The sequence below is a fragment of the Esox lucius genome, chromosome 2 (assembly GCF_011004845.1).
Source record: "Esox lucius isolate fEsoLuc1 chromosome 2, fEsoLuc1.pri, whole genome shotgun sequence".
In the NCBI taxonomy this organism is placed as follows: Eukaryota; Metazoa; Chordata; class Actinopteri; order Esociformes; family Esocidae; genus Esox; species Esox lucius.
This window is the reverse complement of record NC_047570.1, coordinates 16,915,680-16,932,818: the sequence shown is the minus strand read 5'-3', so window position 1 is coordinate 16,932,818 and position 17,139 is coordinate 16,915,680. Positions and strand designations below refer to the sequence as shown.

General features: G+C 40.6%; 1 protein-coding gene across 1 annotated transcript in view; it reads left to right on the top strand.

Moving 5' to 3' along the window:
- Nucleotides 1-6,001: 6,001 nt before the first annotated feature.
- Nucleotides 6,002-17,139, top strand: part of phlpp2 (PH domain and leucine rich repeat protein phosphatase 2) — a 44,038-nt gene continuing 32,900 nt past the window's right edge. Inside the window, exons 1-2 of the mRNA XM_010880624.5 lie at nt 6,002-6,338; nt 12,748-13,025. Coding sequence (XP_010878926.2) covers nt 6,129-6,338; nt 12,748-13,025 — 488 coding nt within the window. The 5' untranslated portion in view covers nt 6,002-6,128. The remainder of the gene's footprint in view (nt 6,339-12,747; nt 13,026-17,139) is intronic.

Sequence of the window (17,139 nt, the reverse complement as noted above, 5' to 3'; positions counted from 1 at the left end):
CAAGTGTTTATTTCTTTTAATTTTGATGATTATAACTGACAACTAATGAAAACCCCAAATTCAGTACCTCAGAATATTGAATATTGTGAAAAGGTTCAATATTGAAGACACCTGGTGCCACACTCTAATCAGCTAATTAACTCAAAACACTTGCAAAGGCCTTTAAATGGTCTCTCAGTCTAGTTCTGTAGGCAACACAATCATGGGGAAGACTGCTGACTTAACAGCTGTCCAAAAGACGACCATTGACACCTTGCACAAGGAGGGCAAGACACAAAAGGTCATAGCTAAAGAGGCTGGCTGTTCACAGAGCTCTGTGTCCAAGCACATTTAAAGAGAGGCAAAAGGGAAGGAAAATATGTGGTAGAAAAAGTGTACAAGCAATAGGGATAATCGCACCCTGGAGAGGATTGTGAAACAAAACCCATTCAAAAATGTGGGGGAGATTCATAAATCTCATAAAGTGGAATGCAGCTGGAGTCAGTGCTTCAAGAACCACCACGCACAGACGTATGCAAGACGTGTTTCAGCTGTCGCATTCCTTGTGTCAAGCCACTCTTGAACAAGACACAGCGTCAGAAGCATCTCGCCTGGGCTAAAGACAAAAAGGACTGGACTGCTGCTGAGTGGTCCAAAGTTATGTTCTCTGATGAAAGTACATTTTGCATTTCCTTTGGAAATCAAGGTCCCAGAGTCTGAAGGAAGAGAGGAGAGGCACAGAATCCACGTTGCTTGAAGTCCAGTGTAAAGTTTCCACAGTCAGTGATGGTTTGGGGTGCCATGTCATCTGCTGGTGTTGGTCCACTGTGTTTTCTGTGATCCAAGATCAACGCATCCGTCTACCAGGAAGTTTTAGAGCACTTCATGCTTCCTGCTGCTGACCAACTTTATGGCGATGCAGATTTCATTTTCCAGCAGGACTTGGCACCTGCACACAGTGCCAAAGCTACCAGTACCTGGTTTAAGGACCATGGTATCCCTGTTCTTAATTGGCCAGCAAACTCGCCTGACCTTAGAAAATCTATGGGGTATTGTGAAGAAGATGCGATATGGCAGACCTAATAATACAGAAGAGCTGAAGGCCACTATCAGAGCAACCTGGGCTCTCATAACACCTGAGCAGTGCCACAGACTGATTGACTCCATATAACCACAGGATCCACATTAGATAATCTTGTTTGTAATTTTATATTAAAGAAATGCCTATGATTGAAGCATAGGTTTCTGTTAGAGATGGAGATGGTCTGATCTCAGAATATTTGTCCACCAAAAGATGAGCCTGTTAGCCAGAGTTTTTGACAGAAATGTTTTATCTATGTTGGAGGAGAAAAATCTGTCTCATCTGGTTGAAGGCAAATATTCAGTTATCCAGTAAGTAAATTTGTATTTCCAGTCCAGTTAATTCTTCCCTGTTTTATTTTCAGCCTGGATGACACAGGCTGGTTGAAACCTTTCATGTGCCAGGAGGCGAAGTCCCTCCTTGTTATCTGTTTGTCTGACAAAACAGTGAGATTTTTATGTGCCTCAAAATATCAATGGCCACAGGTACTGCCCCGACACCCAAGCATAGTTTAAGCACTAACAGTCTAATAAAGAGGCCATTGTGCCATGTAAGTGTGAGGACAATAGTATCCGTCAGCCAAGCAAGGAAAAAATGAATCCCACCTGAAAATCCGCTGGGATAAATGGATTCAAATAAAATGAGAATTGTTTTTGCAGAGGTAGCATTGTTTAATTTAGCCATCTTGCTTGCATTGTCTGTGCTAGGGTATGGCACAAACGTTTTCCTAAAACAATGTCTGGGTCAGTGCGTTCCCTCTTCCCAGGGAATCTCATGAACTGCACATTGGAACGATGGGAATAATTTTACATTTTGTTCAATAATTCTTCAGAAATACAGGATTATGCTTCACGTTATATGCACCTATCCTCAAACACTGCGATGGTGTCACAGTATGCCTTTAAGATACTGTTCCAGCTCACAAATTTGTTTTGAGAGGGATAAAAAAATAAAATTCACCCATTCTATTTCTCTCCCCACACATCCACTCTTCCCTAGGACAGAGGTAACACCCAAAGTACTATGCTACTAGTTTCCACAGCCCTTATCTCATTCAGGGGTGCAGTACTAGTTGACCAAGCCTCATTACTGGGCAAAATACAACTAAAACACAATCAGTGACGAAAGCGTTAACCATCATGTCACTTGTGCATGTTAAATCAATTTGATCAATAAAAAATGTCTAACCAAAATTATTTTTGTTGTTTAGTAAAGCTGATTTGATCAAATTAGATGAGAATGTGATCAACTTTTAAGTGAAATGTATCCAAAAATACAGATAAAGGGATCACAAACATCTCCTCACTAATGTATTGTGTTTGTTTTAATGTGGTCGTCTACACAACGGAGCTTTGACCTCAGAATGAAACTCCTGCAAAATTAAAGGTTAATTATCATTAAATCAAAATATAGAATAACCCTATACAGGTATGTTTACATAAGCAGCCCACTTTCCCCTAATAATTGGAAAAATATTTGATCTAGTGGTGCAAAGGGTCTATTAGTGAAATAATTGTTTTGGGCTGTGTATCCTTTCAGTTTTCCAAAACCTACCTGACAAGTACAGTGGGGAGAACAAGTATTTGATACACTGCCGATTTTGCAGGTTTTCCCAATATGGTGCAGTTGTCCAGTCCCCTTTGCAGAAAAGCATCCCCAAAGAATGATGTTTCCACCTCCATGCTTCACGGTTGGGATGGTGTTCTTGGGGTTGTACTCATCCTTCTTCTTCCTCCAAACACGGCGAGTGGAGTTTAGACCAAAAAGCTCGATTTTTGTCTCACCAGACCACATGACCTTCTCCCATTCTCCCATTTTCTTTGAGACTGTGGTCCCAGCTCTCTTCAGGTCATTGACCAGGTCCTGCCGTGTAGTTCTGGGCTGATCCCTCACCTTCCTCATGATTATTGATGCCTCATGAGTTGAGATTTTGCATGGAGCCCCAGACCGAGGGAGATTGACCGTCATCTTGAACTTCTTCCATTTTCTAATAATTGCGCCAACTGTTGTTGCCTTCTCACCAAGCTGCTTGCCTATTGTCCTGTAGCCTATCCCAGCCTTGTGCAGGTCTACAATTTCATCCCTGATGTCCTTACACAGCTCTCTGGTATTGGCCATTGTGGAGAGGTTGGAGTCTGTTTGATTGAGTGTGTGGACAGGTGTCTTTTATACAGGTAACAAGTTCAAACAGGTGCAGTTAATACAGGTAATGAGTGGAGAACAGGAGGGCTTCTTAGAGAAAAACAAACAGGTCTGTGAGAGACGGAATTCTTACTGGTTGGTAGGTGATCAAATACTTATGTCATGCAATAAAATGCAAATTAATTATTTAAAAATCATACAATGTGACCTCTACATGCTTTGTAAGTAGGAAAACCTGCAAAATCGGCAGTGTATCAAAAACTTGTTCTCCCCACAGTGGGATATGAGGGGAATAATTATTGCCCTACTAAACTAGATTATTTTTAAGGTTGGAGCAGCATTTTACATAGGAGTGTAACTGCTCTACCATCACAGGTTGCACAAATGCAAATAATAGTTTTCCACATGAGTTGTGTCATAGAGCAATTATTCTTCAAAAGCTTTTTAGGAATATTATGAAGTCTAGCTGTGTGAAAGTGCCATGTTTAAGTGTAGCTGGTAGTTGAGAATACATTTTCAGTGAACCAACCATTAAACAACAATAGTGGAAGAAGCCAAGGCATGGCAGTCAGTCAGCAGGGGTCCATATGTTAAATTGAGGTAGATTAGCAGATGCTCTTATTCATTGAGAATAACAGTAATGAGTCCATATATTTATGTACTTCCCCCATGTGAATCCAACATACATCCCTAGCCAACGGAACTACCTGGGACCTGGGAGGTGAAGTGGTGACATGATTCTCTCACTTGTTAGTATTCTTGTCAGCTTTTCCGCTGTGCTGATTGCCAGAATGAACCCACTGGTTATTCTGACACCTGCCTGTATTTCTGATCCATCCCAATACTGCCCTTGCCTGATTATTTGCCTGGCTACACAAAATAATGGATTCATGATGGATTGGATTGGACCAGAGTTAGAGCACATGCATAAATAAACATTTCGAAAATCTTTAGACAGAAGGTGGTGATATGGGTTTTGAATGAGAGTGAACAGTCAAGCCATATAGTATAGTTATCGACATACACTAACTCGGACACATTCAGTGCAACAATATTTTCGGGCAAAGCATGCTGAGGCACATTCTGTTATTTTAGTCCAAGGTTGTAGATGGAGGTTAAAGATTAAAAGATTTGATTAAAGCTACAGTATGTTGTAGGGTGTCAGCTCATTGTTCAGGAAAGATCTAGTAGTATGAATGCACAATAAATAACATGCAATGGCTATATGAAATGACATCACACATCCTACAGAATAATTTCTAGTTACAATGTTTTAGCGGATCTACCCTTTAAAAATGAAAATAAATGTACATCATGCCTCTTTAACAGGGTTGTTTGCCATAAACATATATCTTCCATTTTAAACCAAAAAAATTGAACATGGTTATAGATTCCCCATAACGGACTAAACTTAGACTTTAAGGAACATTATGGGTACAATACATTGTTCACAGTATAAGTGTATAATGGACTCTAGCATACAAAGGGTAACATTGGGTAAGACGAAGAACTCTCATTTTGCTCAGCTAGTGGGGTAATATGTCCACTCACCAGGAATATGCTGCATCCCTATTCTTGCCAATGAAAGATTATGCCATAGAGTTCACAGTAGTGTCCCTATTTTTCACCAGTATATTAATTCAATTCTATCTTTTACTTTTTCCTTACACTCTGTTATGTACAATTAAACAAAACTCCTTATCATTAGAATAAGTCAGGCTTCTGAATTCCAGCAGTGACACCTGATCAAATTGTATAAATAAATTTTTAATACTACTATTTATTACATTTTTAACACCCTGATGGGGACAACAATTTCTGAAGGACCTCCTCGTACACAGACAAAAACCTTCAACTTTAGTCTTGCACTAGACTGGTTGTTAGGGAAATTTGGACTGATAATTTTAGGTTGTGCTTCATAAAACTGTAAAACAAGTTTATGCCTGTCAACTGCCTTCCTTTATTGAACGTGTTGCGGTAAAACTATACCTGAAACGGAGACAGCATTATAGTACACTTGAAATAATTATTTTTATTTCAAATATTTAAAATATAAAAAAAATATATATATTGTACAAAATGCTATTTGTAATCACGTGCTCTGAGTAAACTAAAGTATGAAATGTATGTCAAATTTAACACAATTAGGTATTCTTATTACTATGTTAATAGTATGTTAAATAGTATGTTAATTCTATTTAGTTTTCTAAAGTACAAAAAAAGCAATTCCAAAATAATACCCTTCAGTAAACTTCTTTTATGGTGAACTGGGCTAGCCAGTGTCTAAATTGTTGAGTTCGATAACAAATTATTAACTATAGGGGCCAACATACTAACTTAACATATAACTACTTTACTAAAAATCTATAAATATTTTTCCCTTTAAGAAGTGTATGGATTATATTAAGGTTCCCTACATCTAGATCTACATCTAGAAAAACATTTGTAGCTAACTTCATTTGATTACATCCACAACGTTTTCCAAATAACAAAAAAAAAAATTATCAACTTATCTTAAAATTAATTTGATAGAATCACAGAAAATATGTTGATGAAACAAAGGTTATTTTTAGTTTCTCAAGTCTCGTGGGACCCAGAAACGGAAAGAAAAAAAAATTGAGTTTTTTTAATTTACTGAAATTAATTGTTGCGCGTATTAAAACAACATCGCAAGACAGTTAATTCGGTAAATAAAGCCTAATGAATAATTCAGCATGCTTCCCTCTGATATGGGTAGTACCCTATGAATAATAAGTAACCCAGCCTCTCTTATGTTTATTGATTGGGTCTATCTGAAAGCGGTGAGGTTCAGACTCGTTATGGCGTCGCAAAGAACCAGAATGTTTTTTCTTCAGCTGCCGCATGTATTGGAATTTGCCAGTCGTGAACCATGACGTTCTTTCATTTTCTGTAGTTAGATACACACATGCAAATGAAGGAAGGAAATCATACAGCGACCACGGCCAATGGCACGGATATGGACCGAGAAAAAGGTGGTAGTGTCGAAGATAACGGGGCTTGTACGGACACGCTGCCAGACACGGTGGTCCACGAAGCAGAATCTAATCAAGCTGCAGGTCGTGGCGACCGCAATGGTCCTGGAAACCGTGTCGGAACGGGGATACGCGTTCTAAAGGTAGCTATATCAAGCAGGTCATTTGAAGGTTTATCAAAATACGGCCATCGCACAGTGCCCTGTTCTACAGGGCCGAAGTGCGTGTGAAATCAAACCGCACCATCGTTATACTCGCGTCATTCAATTTCACCATCAGTGATGGGTTCTTATGGTTATTATTCTGTTGGGTTTTGAAGCAGTTGGGTTCAGTGCAACAATGTATCAGACCAAATTACAAACGAAGCGCTTACATTGTATTCTTACATTGGAGTTGTTGATTGTAACTGAACTTACAGTATCGTTGGTGATGTTGCTACGTACAGTATATTAATGTTAACCTGTTAGTCTAGTACATTCTTCACGTGGGACGTTTTACATGTCCCAAAATATAATTTGCGTACATGTCAACTGTATGAGGAAGGGCCAGATCATAACAGATGTCAAATTACGTTATAATTAACTAGTTCGATATCGATAATTTGAATTTTATTATTATGGATAGAGTAAGGCATTTGTAAACTTTGCAACGTCTTATGGCATTTTTAGTTTCTGTAATTTAATCCAATCCACTTCGAAAAGCTCAAATAGCCTATTGATGGTCCGGTTAGACCACCGAAGTCTGGTCTTTGACCGGGATTGTGAAGTGGATGTGAGCCCTCAGCACGCACGATTGACATGATGGTTAACGCTTTCGTCACTGATTGTGTACTGTACTTCCGCCATTATGTCACTCATTAACCCATTAGGGCCTATATAAATAATGGAACATAATGGCTTGTGCCATTAATGCGACTTTATAATAATTTAGAAAGGATATGACATGTCTCTAGTTAGACTGTTTATCACACCAATAATCCCTCAGTTGAGAGAGAGCCTAGCTGTTAAATGTTCTCTATCATAGAGACATTTTCAAATCCAAAAGCTGTGTTCCTGAGCAGGGCAGCTAACCCTAATTGCTTCCAGGTCATTGTTGTACATGACAGTGTTTTTCAGTGCATTTACCTAGTAAAGATTGCTTGGGGAAATGACAAATGCCATGTCCAGGGTTAACAGTTATGCAACAGCAAAGGTGTGTGCACAATTTAACTTATAATAAATATAAAGCAACTTAAGCTTCAGGGTCAATACAGGGCAAAATATTTTCGTATGTACAACCCGTTTCCAAAAAAGTTGGGACGCTGTGTAAAATGCAAATAAAAACAGGATGCAATGATGTGCAAATAATTTATCCCTTTATTTAATAAAAAATAGTAGAAAGACTATATCAAATGTTGAAACTGAGAAATGTTATTGTTTTAGAAAAATATATGCACGTTTTGAATTTGATGCCAGCAACACATGTCAAAGGTATTGGGACAAGGGCATGTTTACCACTGTGTTGCATCGCCTCTTCTTTTAACAACACTCTAAGTGTTTGGGAACTGAGGAGATCAATTGCTGTAGTTTTGAAAGTGGAATGTTGTCCCATTCTTGCTTGATATGGGATCGCAGCTGTTCAACAGTTCGGGGTCTCTTTTGCTCTATTTGTCATTTCATAACACTAAATGTTTTCACTAAATGTTTTCAGTAGGGGACATGTCTTAGGCTGCAGGCAGGCAGCCATGCTGTTGTGATACATGGAGAATGTGGTTTGGCATTGTTCTGCAGAAATAGACAAGGCTTTGCCTGAAAATACATTGTCTGGATGGCAGCATATGTTGCCCCAAAACCTTTATATACACTCCCCTAAAGGATTATTAGGAACACCTGTTCAATTTCTCATGAATGCAATTATCTAATCAACCAATCACATGGCAGTTGCTTCAATGCATTTAGGGGTGTGGTCCTGGTCAAGACAATCTCCTGAACTCCAAACTGAATGTCAGAATGGGAAAGAAAGGAGATTTAAGCAATTTTGAGCATGGCATGGTTGTTGGTGCCAGACGGGCAGTATTTCACAATCTGCTCAGTTACTGGGATTTTCACGCACAACCATTTCTTGGGTTTACAAAGAATGGTGTGAAAAGGGAAAAACATCCAGTATGTGGCAGTCCTGTGGGCGAAAATGCCTTGTTGATGTTAGAGGTCAGAGGAGAATGGGCCGACTGATTCAAGCTGATAAAAGAGCAACTTTGACTGAAATAACCACTCGTTACAACCGAGGTATGCAGCAAAGCATTTGTGAAGCCACAACACGCACAACCTTGAGGCGGATGGGCTACAACAGCAGAAGACCCCACCGGGTACCACTCATCTCCACTACAAATAGGTAAAAGAGGCTACAATTTGCACACGCTCACCAAATTGGACAGTTGAAGACTAGAAGAATGTGGCCTGGTCTGATGAGTCTCGATTTCTGTTGAGACATTCAGATGGTAGAGTCAGAATTTGGCGTAAACAGAATGAGAACATGGATCCATCATGCCTTGTTACCACTGTGCAGGCTGGTGGTGGTGGTGTAATGGTGTGGGGGATGTTTTCTTGGCACACTTTAGGCCCCGTAGTGCCAATTGGGCATCGTTTAAATGCCACGGCCTACCTGAGCATTGTTTCTGACCATGTCTATCCCTTTGACCACCATGTAGCCATCCTCTGATGGCTACTTCCAGCAGGATAATGCACCATGTCACAAAGCTCGAATCATTTCAAATTGGTTTCTTGAACATGACAATGAGTTCACTGTACTGGAATGGCCCCCACAGTCACCAGATCTCAACCCAATAGAGCATCTTTGGGATGTGGTGGAACGGGAGCTTCGTGCCCTGGATGTGCATCCCACAAATCTCCATCAACTGCAAGATGCTATCCTATCAATATGGGCCAAAATTTCTAAAGAATGCTTTCAGCACCTTGTTGAATCAATGCCAATTAGAATTAAGGCAGTTCTGAAGGCGAAAGGGGGTCAAACACAGTATTAGTATGGTGTTCCTAATAATCCTTTAGGTGAGTGTAGGTTGTTCAGCATTTATTGTGCCTTGACAGAATCAAAACATTTAATTTGTCAGGCCACAGGACAGTTTTCCACTTCGCCTCAGTCCATCAAAAATGAGCTTGGGCCCTGGGAAGATGTTGAGGTTTCTGGATGTTGATTATATATGGTTTCTTCTTTGCATGGTTGAGTTTTAACCTTTGTGGATGCAGCAATGTACTGTGTTCACAGTGGTTTTTGGAAGTGTTCCTGAGCCCATGCAGTGATGTCCACTACAGAACTGTGTCAGTTTTTAATGCATTGCTGCATGAGGGTCCGACGATCACGGCCAACCAATATTGGTTTTTGCCCTTTTTCCTTGCATACAGAGAACTTTTATTTTATTGTGTACTATAGATGATGAGGTCCCCAATTTCACGTTGTGATACATTGTTCCTGAATTGTGGCACTATTTGGACACGCAGTCTTTCACAGAGTGGTGAACCCCTCCCCATCCTGACTTCTGACAGGCCCATCCTCTCTGGAATGGTCTTTTAATACACAGTCATGTTACTGACTTGTTGCCAATTGACCTAATTAGTTGTGTGATATTCCACCAAGTTTCGTTTTTTAGCATTACACATTTCCAGTCTTTTGGTGCCTCTGTCCCAGCTTTTTGAAACTTGTTGCTGGCATCAAATTCAAAGTGAGCATGTATTGAGTGAGCATCCTCAAAATATCACATGACCACCAACATGCTTGATTGAGTATATGGGGTGAATGTTGAATACTGTGTTTGATTTTTACTCTATATAATATGGGACCCATGTTGCTCAAAATGTCCACTCACGTTTGCTGAAAAACTCTTTCAGATTCCTGGAAGCATTTTCTATAGACAGATGAGTCAGAAGAGCTTTCTTTGTCTTTTTCTGATGACATGGATCATGTTTTTTCTTGCCAAAACCAAACACTGAATTTCACAGTGTTTACCCCATATCAGCAGTGAAGCATGGTGATGGTAGTTTGATGTTTTGAGAATGCATTGCTGTGTCAGGAACTGGACAACTTGCCATTATTGTAGGAACCATACATTTTTTTTTTGTTTCAGAGAATTATAAAGGAGAATATTAGGCTGTCTATCCATGACCTGATGGTAAAGCGCAGCTGGGTCATTCAGCATCACAATGATCCAAAATATACACACAAGTGCATATCAGAATGACTTCAAAGCATTCAGATGACTTTCAGTGTAAGAAAATAGAGAATCTGAAAAAGGGCCATTTATTTTTCATGGCACTGTATGCTCACCCCAATATTAGTTTTGGCTTAAGCTACTTATGATTGTAGGACATCTCATAACATAGTCTGTCTGAGGTATTAGAGATTTATCCGACTGATTTATCTCCACCCTCACTGGGCTTGGAACGGTGTAGTAGCAGGGGTCAGAGAGTGAAATAAGGACAGCGTGTGTTTCTGCCCGGGCACTGCCTGTGTGCGCTCTGGTGCATTGGGGACTCTGGTGCATTGGGGGCTCTGGTGCATTGGGGGCTCTGGTGCATTGGGGGCTCTGGTGCATTGGGGGCTCTGGTGCATTGGGGACACCGGCAGCTGGCAGCCTGTGTCAACCAGCACGGCATCTTGGGAGGATGATTTCATCAGTGTCTGATTTATGACCAGGGTTGGGTAGGTTACTTTGTAAATGTAATCTGTTACATTTACAAGTTACCTGTCCACATTTGTAATCAGTAACGTAACTTTTAGATTACTTTTATGTTAAGAGGCATTAGAAAACAAATAGGAATAGCCTATAACCAGTTGAACACCCTTTGCGGGATCAGTCAGTGTTAGTTTACATAGCTGGCCAAAAACGGAATTAGCATTTTAACTTATGAGTTGTGTACAGGCTTTTAGAAAGGGTTTCTAAACCATTGTTTTCTACTTACTTCAATATGATTGGGCTACATCTCCACATTACACGCTAAAGGTCTGTCAGATATTCAGTCATTCCAATAACCCTTGATCTTCCAGAATCTGTCTGTTTAACAGAACATAACCCAAAATTGAAGGATGTGTTAACCTTTTCTGTTATTTGTTTTAATCATGTTTCTAATTGCTTCAAAACATAGTTGAAAAATAAATGGCAATTTCTCAAAAAGTGTATTGACATTGTTGTGTGTATATATAAATCAAGATATCTGTAGCTTTTTGCACTTACATTAATACAGTAGACTGATGTTTTGCTCCACAACCACCCACATTGTCAAAACGGTGCAGAAACCCCAGGCACGCGAACATATGTTTGCAATCGTGAAAACCTGCACACAAATACGTTTTACCCGCACTAACGTAACATGATAATTACGGCCACCAGCAATTGATTTTCAAATTATAGAAATAAACTGTGATTATACACCTGCACTCTTAGTTTAAAGTCAATGTCTTCAGCAGCCAATGATAACCAATGGATGCAATAGTCTGTGATGCAAAGCAAGCAGAATCACAAGGCCTACCTGTATGGACGGAGTTGAGGTGGTTGCATCAAATGCATATCATCATCCTTCGGCAGTGCTTCCCAACACACCCTTTCTCCTTAAATATCGTGAGTAATTCCATATAATGTTTTATCTTGAAGGCAGCCCATGTTACAGCTGTCTAACAAATAGTTGCCTAATCTTCAAAAACATTTCCTGTCTGAGTTTTTCAGAGCAACTCTTCTCGGCTGTGTTGTTTCGGTGCATTTGACAAATACATCTTGAAACTTGAACTATATAATACATAACACGAGGTAGGCCTATCGCCTATTATTGTTTTGAGAAAGACGCGTAGTGTATAACTAAATCACTTTTAAATGAGTCGGCTAATATAGATACACAATGTTTTTACCAATTAAACTAGCGCTTCATCAGTCACTAAACTGCTTCATCAGTCACTAAATCAGTCACTAAACAGTCACTTCGCGCATGATGATCACACACTCAACAACTGAGGCAGTTGTTATTTTGGTTCAAATATCAATGTTTTTAAAATATTAACTAAAAAAACCAAGCATGCAGCCTGTCATAATTATTTTGCGGACCTATTCTATTTCAATTGAAGTAATCCAAAAGTAATCCTTTTTTTCTAAATTATATGTAACCCGATTACAATATTTTAGTTGGTAACGTATCGGATTACAGTTACTGATTTTTTTTGTAATCAGTTACTCTCCAACTCTGTTTATGATCTAATGCCTATCTTCCCGTCCGAGAAACTTGGCTCCAGTTTGCGCACAGCACCGTTCTGGGTGTTTTTGCCCTGTTTTAAATATTAATTCTTAGCTTCTTCAGATTTTAAAATAAGACTTACTGAGGACGATATTTTCAGTGATGCTCAGTAAACTGTCTGTTCCTTCAAACGTAAAACATTTTACTAAATTTAATGTTCAAGAGATGTTTTTGTGCCCTCGGCTCAGGTGTTCCTTTTTTGTTTGTCCTGTTACAGGTTACAGAAAACAATATATAAAGTGGTTGCAGTCTTTTCATCTACTCTTGTATTTATTTTCAGAGGAACATGAAGAATGGGAACCGAGGCTGTGTCACAAGGAAGACCCGCTTTGGATCGCGGGAGCGGGATTGGCTTAAGGGTGATACCCAGCGAGGCTGTGTTTGTCTGTATGGGGGATCCGTAGACCCCCAGCCCCCTGCCTCGGGCCCTCAGGGGTCCTCCACCCCACAGGCAGATCTGCGGCTAGTGCTTTGCTCCACCACTACCACTGTGGAAGAGCTGTGTGCCCAGAGGGAAGTAGAGGGACTGTACCTGCAGCTCCATGGAGACCTGCTCAGGTAACACCTCCAGAACCCTCAGCCTTCCCTCTTATGTGTGTCAACTGCTGTATTGTGTTTGCAACTCTTGAATGGACTACAATGTTGGCATTATCATAGTGTCATTGTTTCTAGTCATTGCTTGGCATTATGCAAGATAATATCAATATGTCATGTGTTGCTTCTTTATCCACATAGCCTGTTGAAGTTATGCCATTCACACCCTGCAGATTCCACCTTTATATTTTCACACATTGGTGGTACGGTTTGTACTCTTTCTTTTGAACTCTGGTTCTTACTGAGAACAGGAGCATGCATTCACATTCCAGGTCTTGACCGCTATGTACAACAGAGGTTTTCCAGAATACCTCCTCAAGTTGTTCGCTGTGACAGGCTTTCTTGTGGTTACATCTTCTCGCGTCCCTTTTGCCTTTCCCCTCATAGGCCACGGAATTATTTTTGCACCCACAGATATTGGTATTCACAGTGGTGGGGGAACGGTAGTGCCATTGTCTAAATGTTATGTATTTTTTCATGTTTCTTCCAAAAAAGATCACTGTTGAAGGATCATTAACTGTTTCTGAAGGGACATTCTAAAAATGTTAGAGATAAAGTTATGCAAATGTGCATATTGGGAAATAGGTACAAACAATATCCAAGTGTTCGGATATCCTGGTGAGCATAGTTACATAAAAAATCAGGATGTGTAAGCTGCATCACACCACTCAGGCAATGGCAAGAAACGGCTGTGCATCAAAATCCAGTTTTTAGGAGACCTGAGAGAGGAGTTACAGTGTTCAGTGGCTGTGAGTGGAGTAATGGTACACCAGTCAACCATATTAGGACATCTACGTAACACTGCTGCAATGTAAGAAACTTTTCTTTTCTGGTCGGATGAGACCCAGCTAGTGTTTTTGGGCCAAAACTCAAAGCGCTACGTATGGCACAAACAAAACAATGCCCATGACGTCCTTATGACACTTTGTCCCTACAGTAAAGGATGGTGGGGCACCATCTTACTTTGGGGATTCTTCTTATCAGCAGGGACTGGGAAAATTGTCTAAATGAAAAACCAAATGGACAATGTGCTTCAGTCTGTTTTAAAGGGAATTCACCTTTTAGTAGGACAGTGAACTTAAGCACAAAGCTAAAACAACATTGAAGAACAAACATCTGAATGTCCTAGTGGCCCAGTGAAAGTCCTGATTTCAATCCCAATGAGAATCTGTAGCACTATTTGAAAATTGCAGTGCACAAGCAGCATCCAGCCAAGCTGAACAACTTAGAGAAAATCTTTACCAAAATTCCTGTGTGCAAAGCTGTTATTGGAGCGAAAGTTGGCTGTGTTGAATACTTAAGCAAGCAACACTTTTCTGACAAATATTTCCCAACACATAACCTATGTCACCTAACTGTAATTGATTTTGAGTTTCAGTGTACAGTATATAAAAAAAGACATTTCAATGTACCATTTGTAATTCAGTAATATCATAATTTTGGTCAGGAGCCAGAGAGTAAAAGATAGAGAGAGATGTAAGAATGATATAAGATATAACAGATATATACAGTAAGTATTTGATACACTGACAATTTGCAGGGTTTCCTACTTTCAATGCATGTAGAGTCATGTAATGTTTATCATAGGTATACTTCTACTGTGAGAGATGGAATCTAAAACAAAAATCCAGAAAATCACATTGTATGATTTTTAAATAATCTATTTGCATTTTAAATAAAGTATTTGATCACCTACAAATCAGTAAGAATTTCCGGCTCTCACAGACCTGTTAGTTTTTCTCATTACCTGTATTAACTGCACCTGTTTGAACTCGTTACCTGTATAAAAGACACCTGCCCACACACTCAATCAAACAGACTCCAACCTCTCCACAATGGCCAAGACCAGAGAGCTGTGTAAGGACATCAGGGATAAAATTGAAGACCTGCAAGGCTAGGATGGGCTACAGGACAATAGGCAAGCAGCTTGGTGAGAAGACAACAACTGTTGGTGCAATTATTAGAAAATGGAAGAAGTTCAAGATGACGGTCAATCTCCCTCGGTCTGGGGCTCCATGCAGGATCTCACCTCATGGGTCATCAGTGATCATGAGGAAGGTGAGGGATCAGCCCAGAACTACACGGCAGGTCCTGGTTAATGACCTGAAGAGAGCTGGGACCACAGTCTCAAAGAAAACCATTAGTAACACACTACGGCGTCATGGATTAAAATCCTGCAGCGCACGCAAGGTCCCCCTGCTCAAGCCAGCCCATGTCCAGGCCCGTCTGCAGTTTGCCAATTACCATCTGGATGATCCAGAGGACGAATGGGAGAAGGTCATATGGTCTTATGAGACAAAAATGTAGCTTTTTGGTCTAAACTCCACTCGCTGTGTTTGGAGGAAGAAGAAGGATGAGTACAACCCCAAGAACACCATCCCAACCGTGAAGCATGGAGGTGGAAACATCATTCTTTGGGGATGCTTTTCTGCAAAGGGGACAGGATGACTGCACCGTATTGAGGTGGAGGATGGATGGGGCCATGTATCACAAGATCTTGGCCAACAACCTCCTTCCCTCAGTAAGAGCATTGAAGATGGGTCGTGGCTTGGTCTTCCAGCATGACAATGACCCGAAACACACAGCCAGGGCAACTAAGGAGTGGCTCTGTAAGAAGGATCTCAAGGTCCTGGAGTGGCCTAGCCAGTCTCCAGACCTGAACCTAATAAAAAATCTTTGGAGGGAGCTGAAAGTCCGTATTGCCCAGCGACAGCCCGAAACGTGAAGGATCTGGAGAAGGTCTGTATGGAGGAGTAGGCCAAAATCCCTGCTGCAGTGTGTGCAAACCTGGTCAAGGACTACAGGAAATGTATGATCTCTGTAATTGGAAACAAATGTTTCTGTGCCAATTATTAAGTTCTGCTTTTCTAATGTATCAAATACTTATGTCATGCAATAAAATTCAAATTAATTACTTAAAAATCATACAGTGTGATTTTTTTGGATTTTTGAAGAGTTGAAGAGTACCTATGATAAAAATGACAGACATCTACATGCTTTGTAAGTGGGAAAACCTGCAAAATCGCCAGTGTATCAAATACTTGTTCTCCCCACTGTATAGATTGCATAGAGGATTTATAGATATGGGACACTGATAGAGTATCAACATGCAAGTCACTAATCTCCCTTCAGGGGAACTATGATCAAAATATATAATTTCACTTTTTGGCAATAAAATGTTAGCTGTGTCTCAGTACAGCCATGTTGTCTCATCCACACAGTGAAGATTGCTATATATCTGTGCTGCCTGTTCGAGTTGTCATCACTGTCATTTTATGTACCTGGAGATTTTCATATCACTGTTGTATTCACTATATAATATTCAAAATCAAGACCCATAAATCACTTAACTTGCTTCGTATTTGTAAGGTTAAGCATCTAGCCACTCAAAGAAGGAAAGGAGTGTTTAGGTGTTAAGAGACTGTAGCCAGAGACTGTATGGCCACGAAGGGATCCGTGTTGGGAGTGAATGAGGCCCGTCTTGCTCTAAGAGCAGTTGCACCAGTGTGAATGGTGCCCTGACAGTCAGGCACGGACTCATCCCTCTCTGAGCCTGGCCGGGCACTAAACACTGTGTGTGACCAGCAGACACGAACCTGTCTGTAAAACCCAGCTGGGCTGGCACGAGGACTTGGCCTATGGCCAGAGAAACACCGCAACAGACGCCAGACGCTGTGTCACCTCACCCTGGTGAATCCAGCCACTGCTGGCCGGGCATCAAGGCAAACGTGCACCGGGAACACTGACGAGCGTGGCGCTGTCTGGGAACGTCTGTAGGGAGTTTGGGAGGGAGGAGGGAGCCTGTGAGGAGTTCAGATGAGGGTGGTGGTGTTACAACAGCAACACAGGCTGGATGCTACAAAGTGCTTTTCCATCTAAAGCTTATTGACTTACATCATGTTATGAACTCAATTGGCTAAAATCTGGGACTAACATTGAAACATGGTGAAAAACACATTTTGAGTGCACAGATTTTATTAGCAAGATCACAGTCTGTCAGCGTTGTGTATTCATGTGGGGACCGAAAGTTGCTCACTCAGACAGGCTGTGCTGAGGGTGTGTCATTGCCAGCGACTGG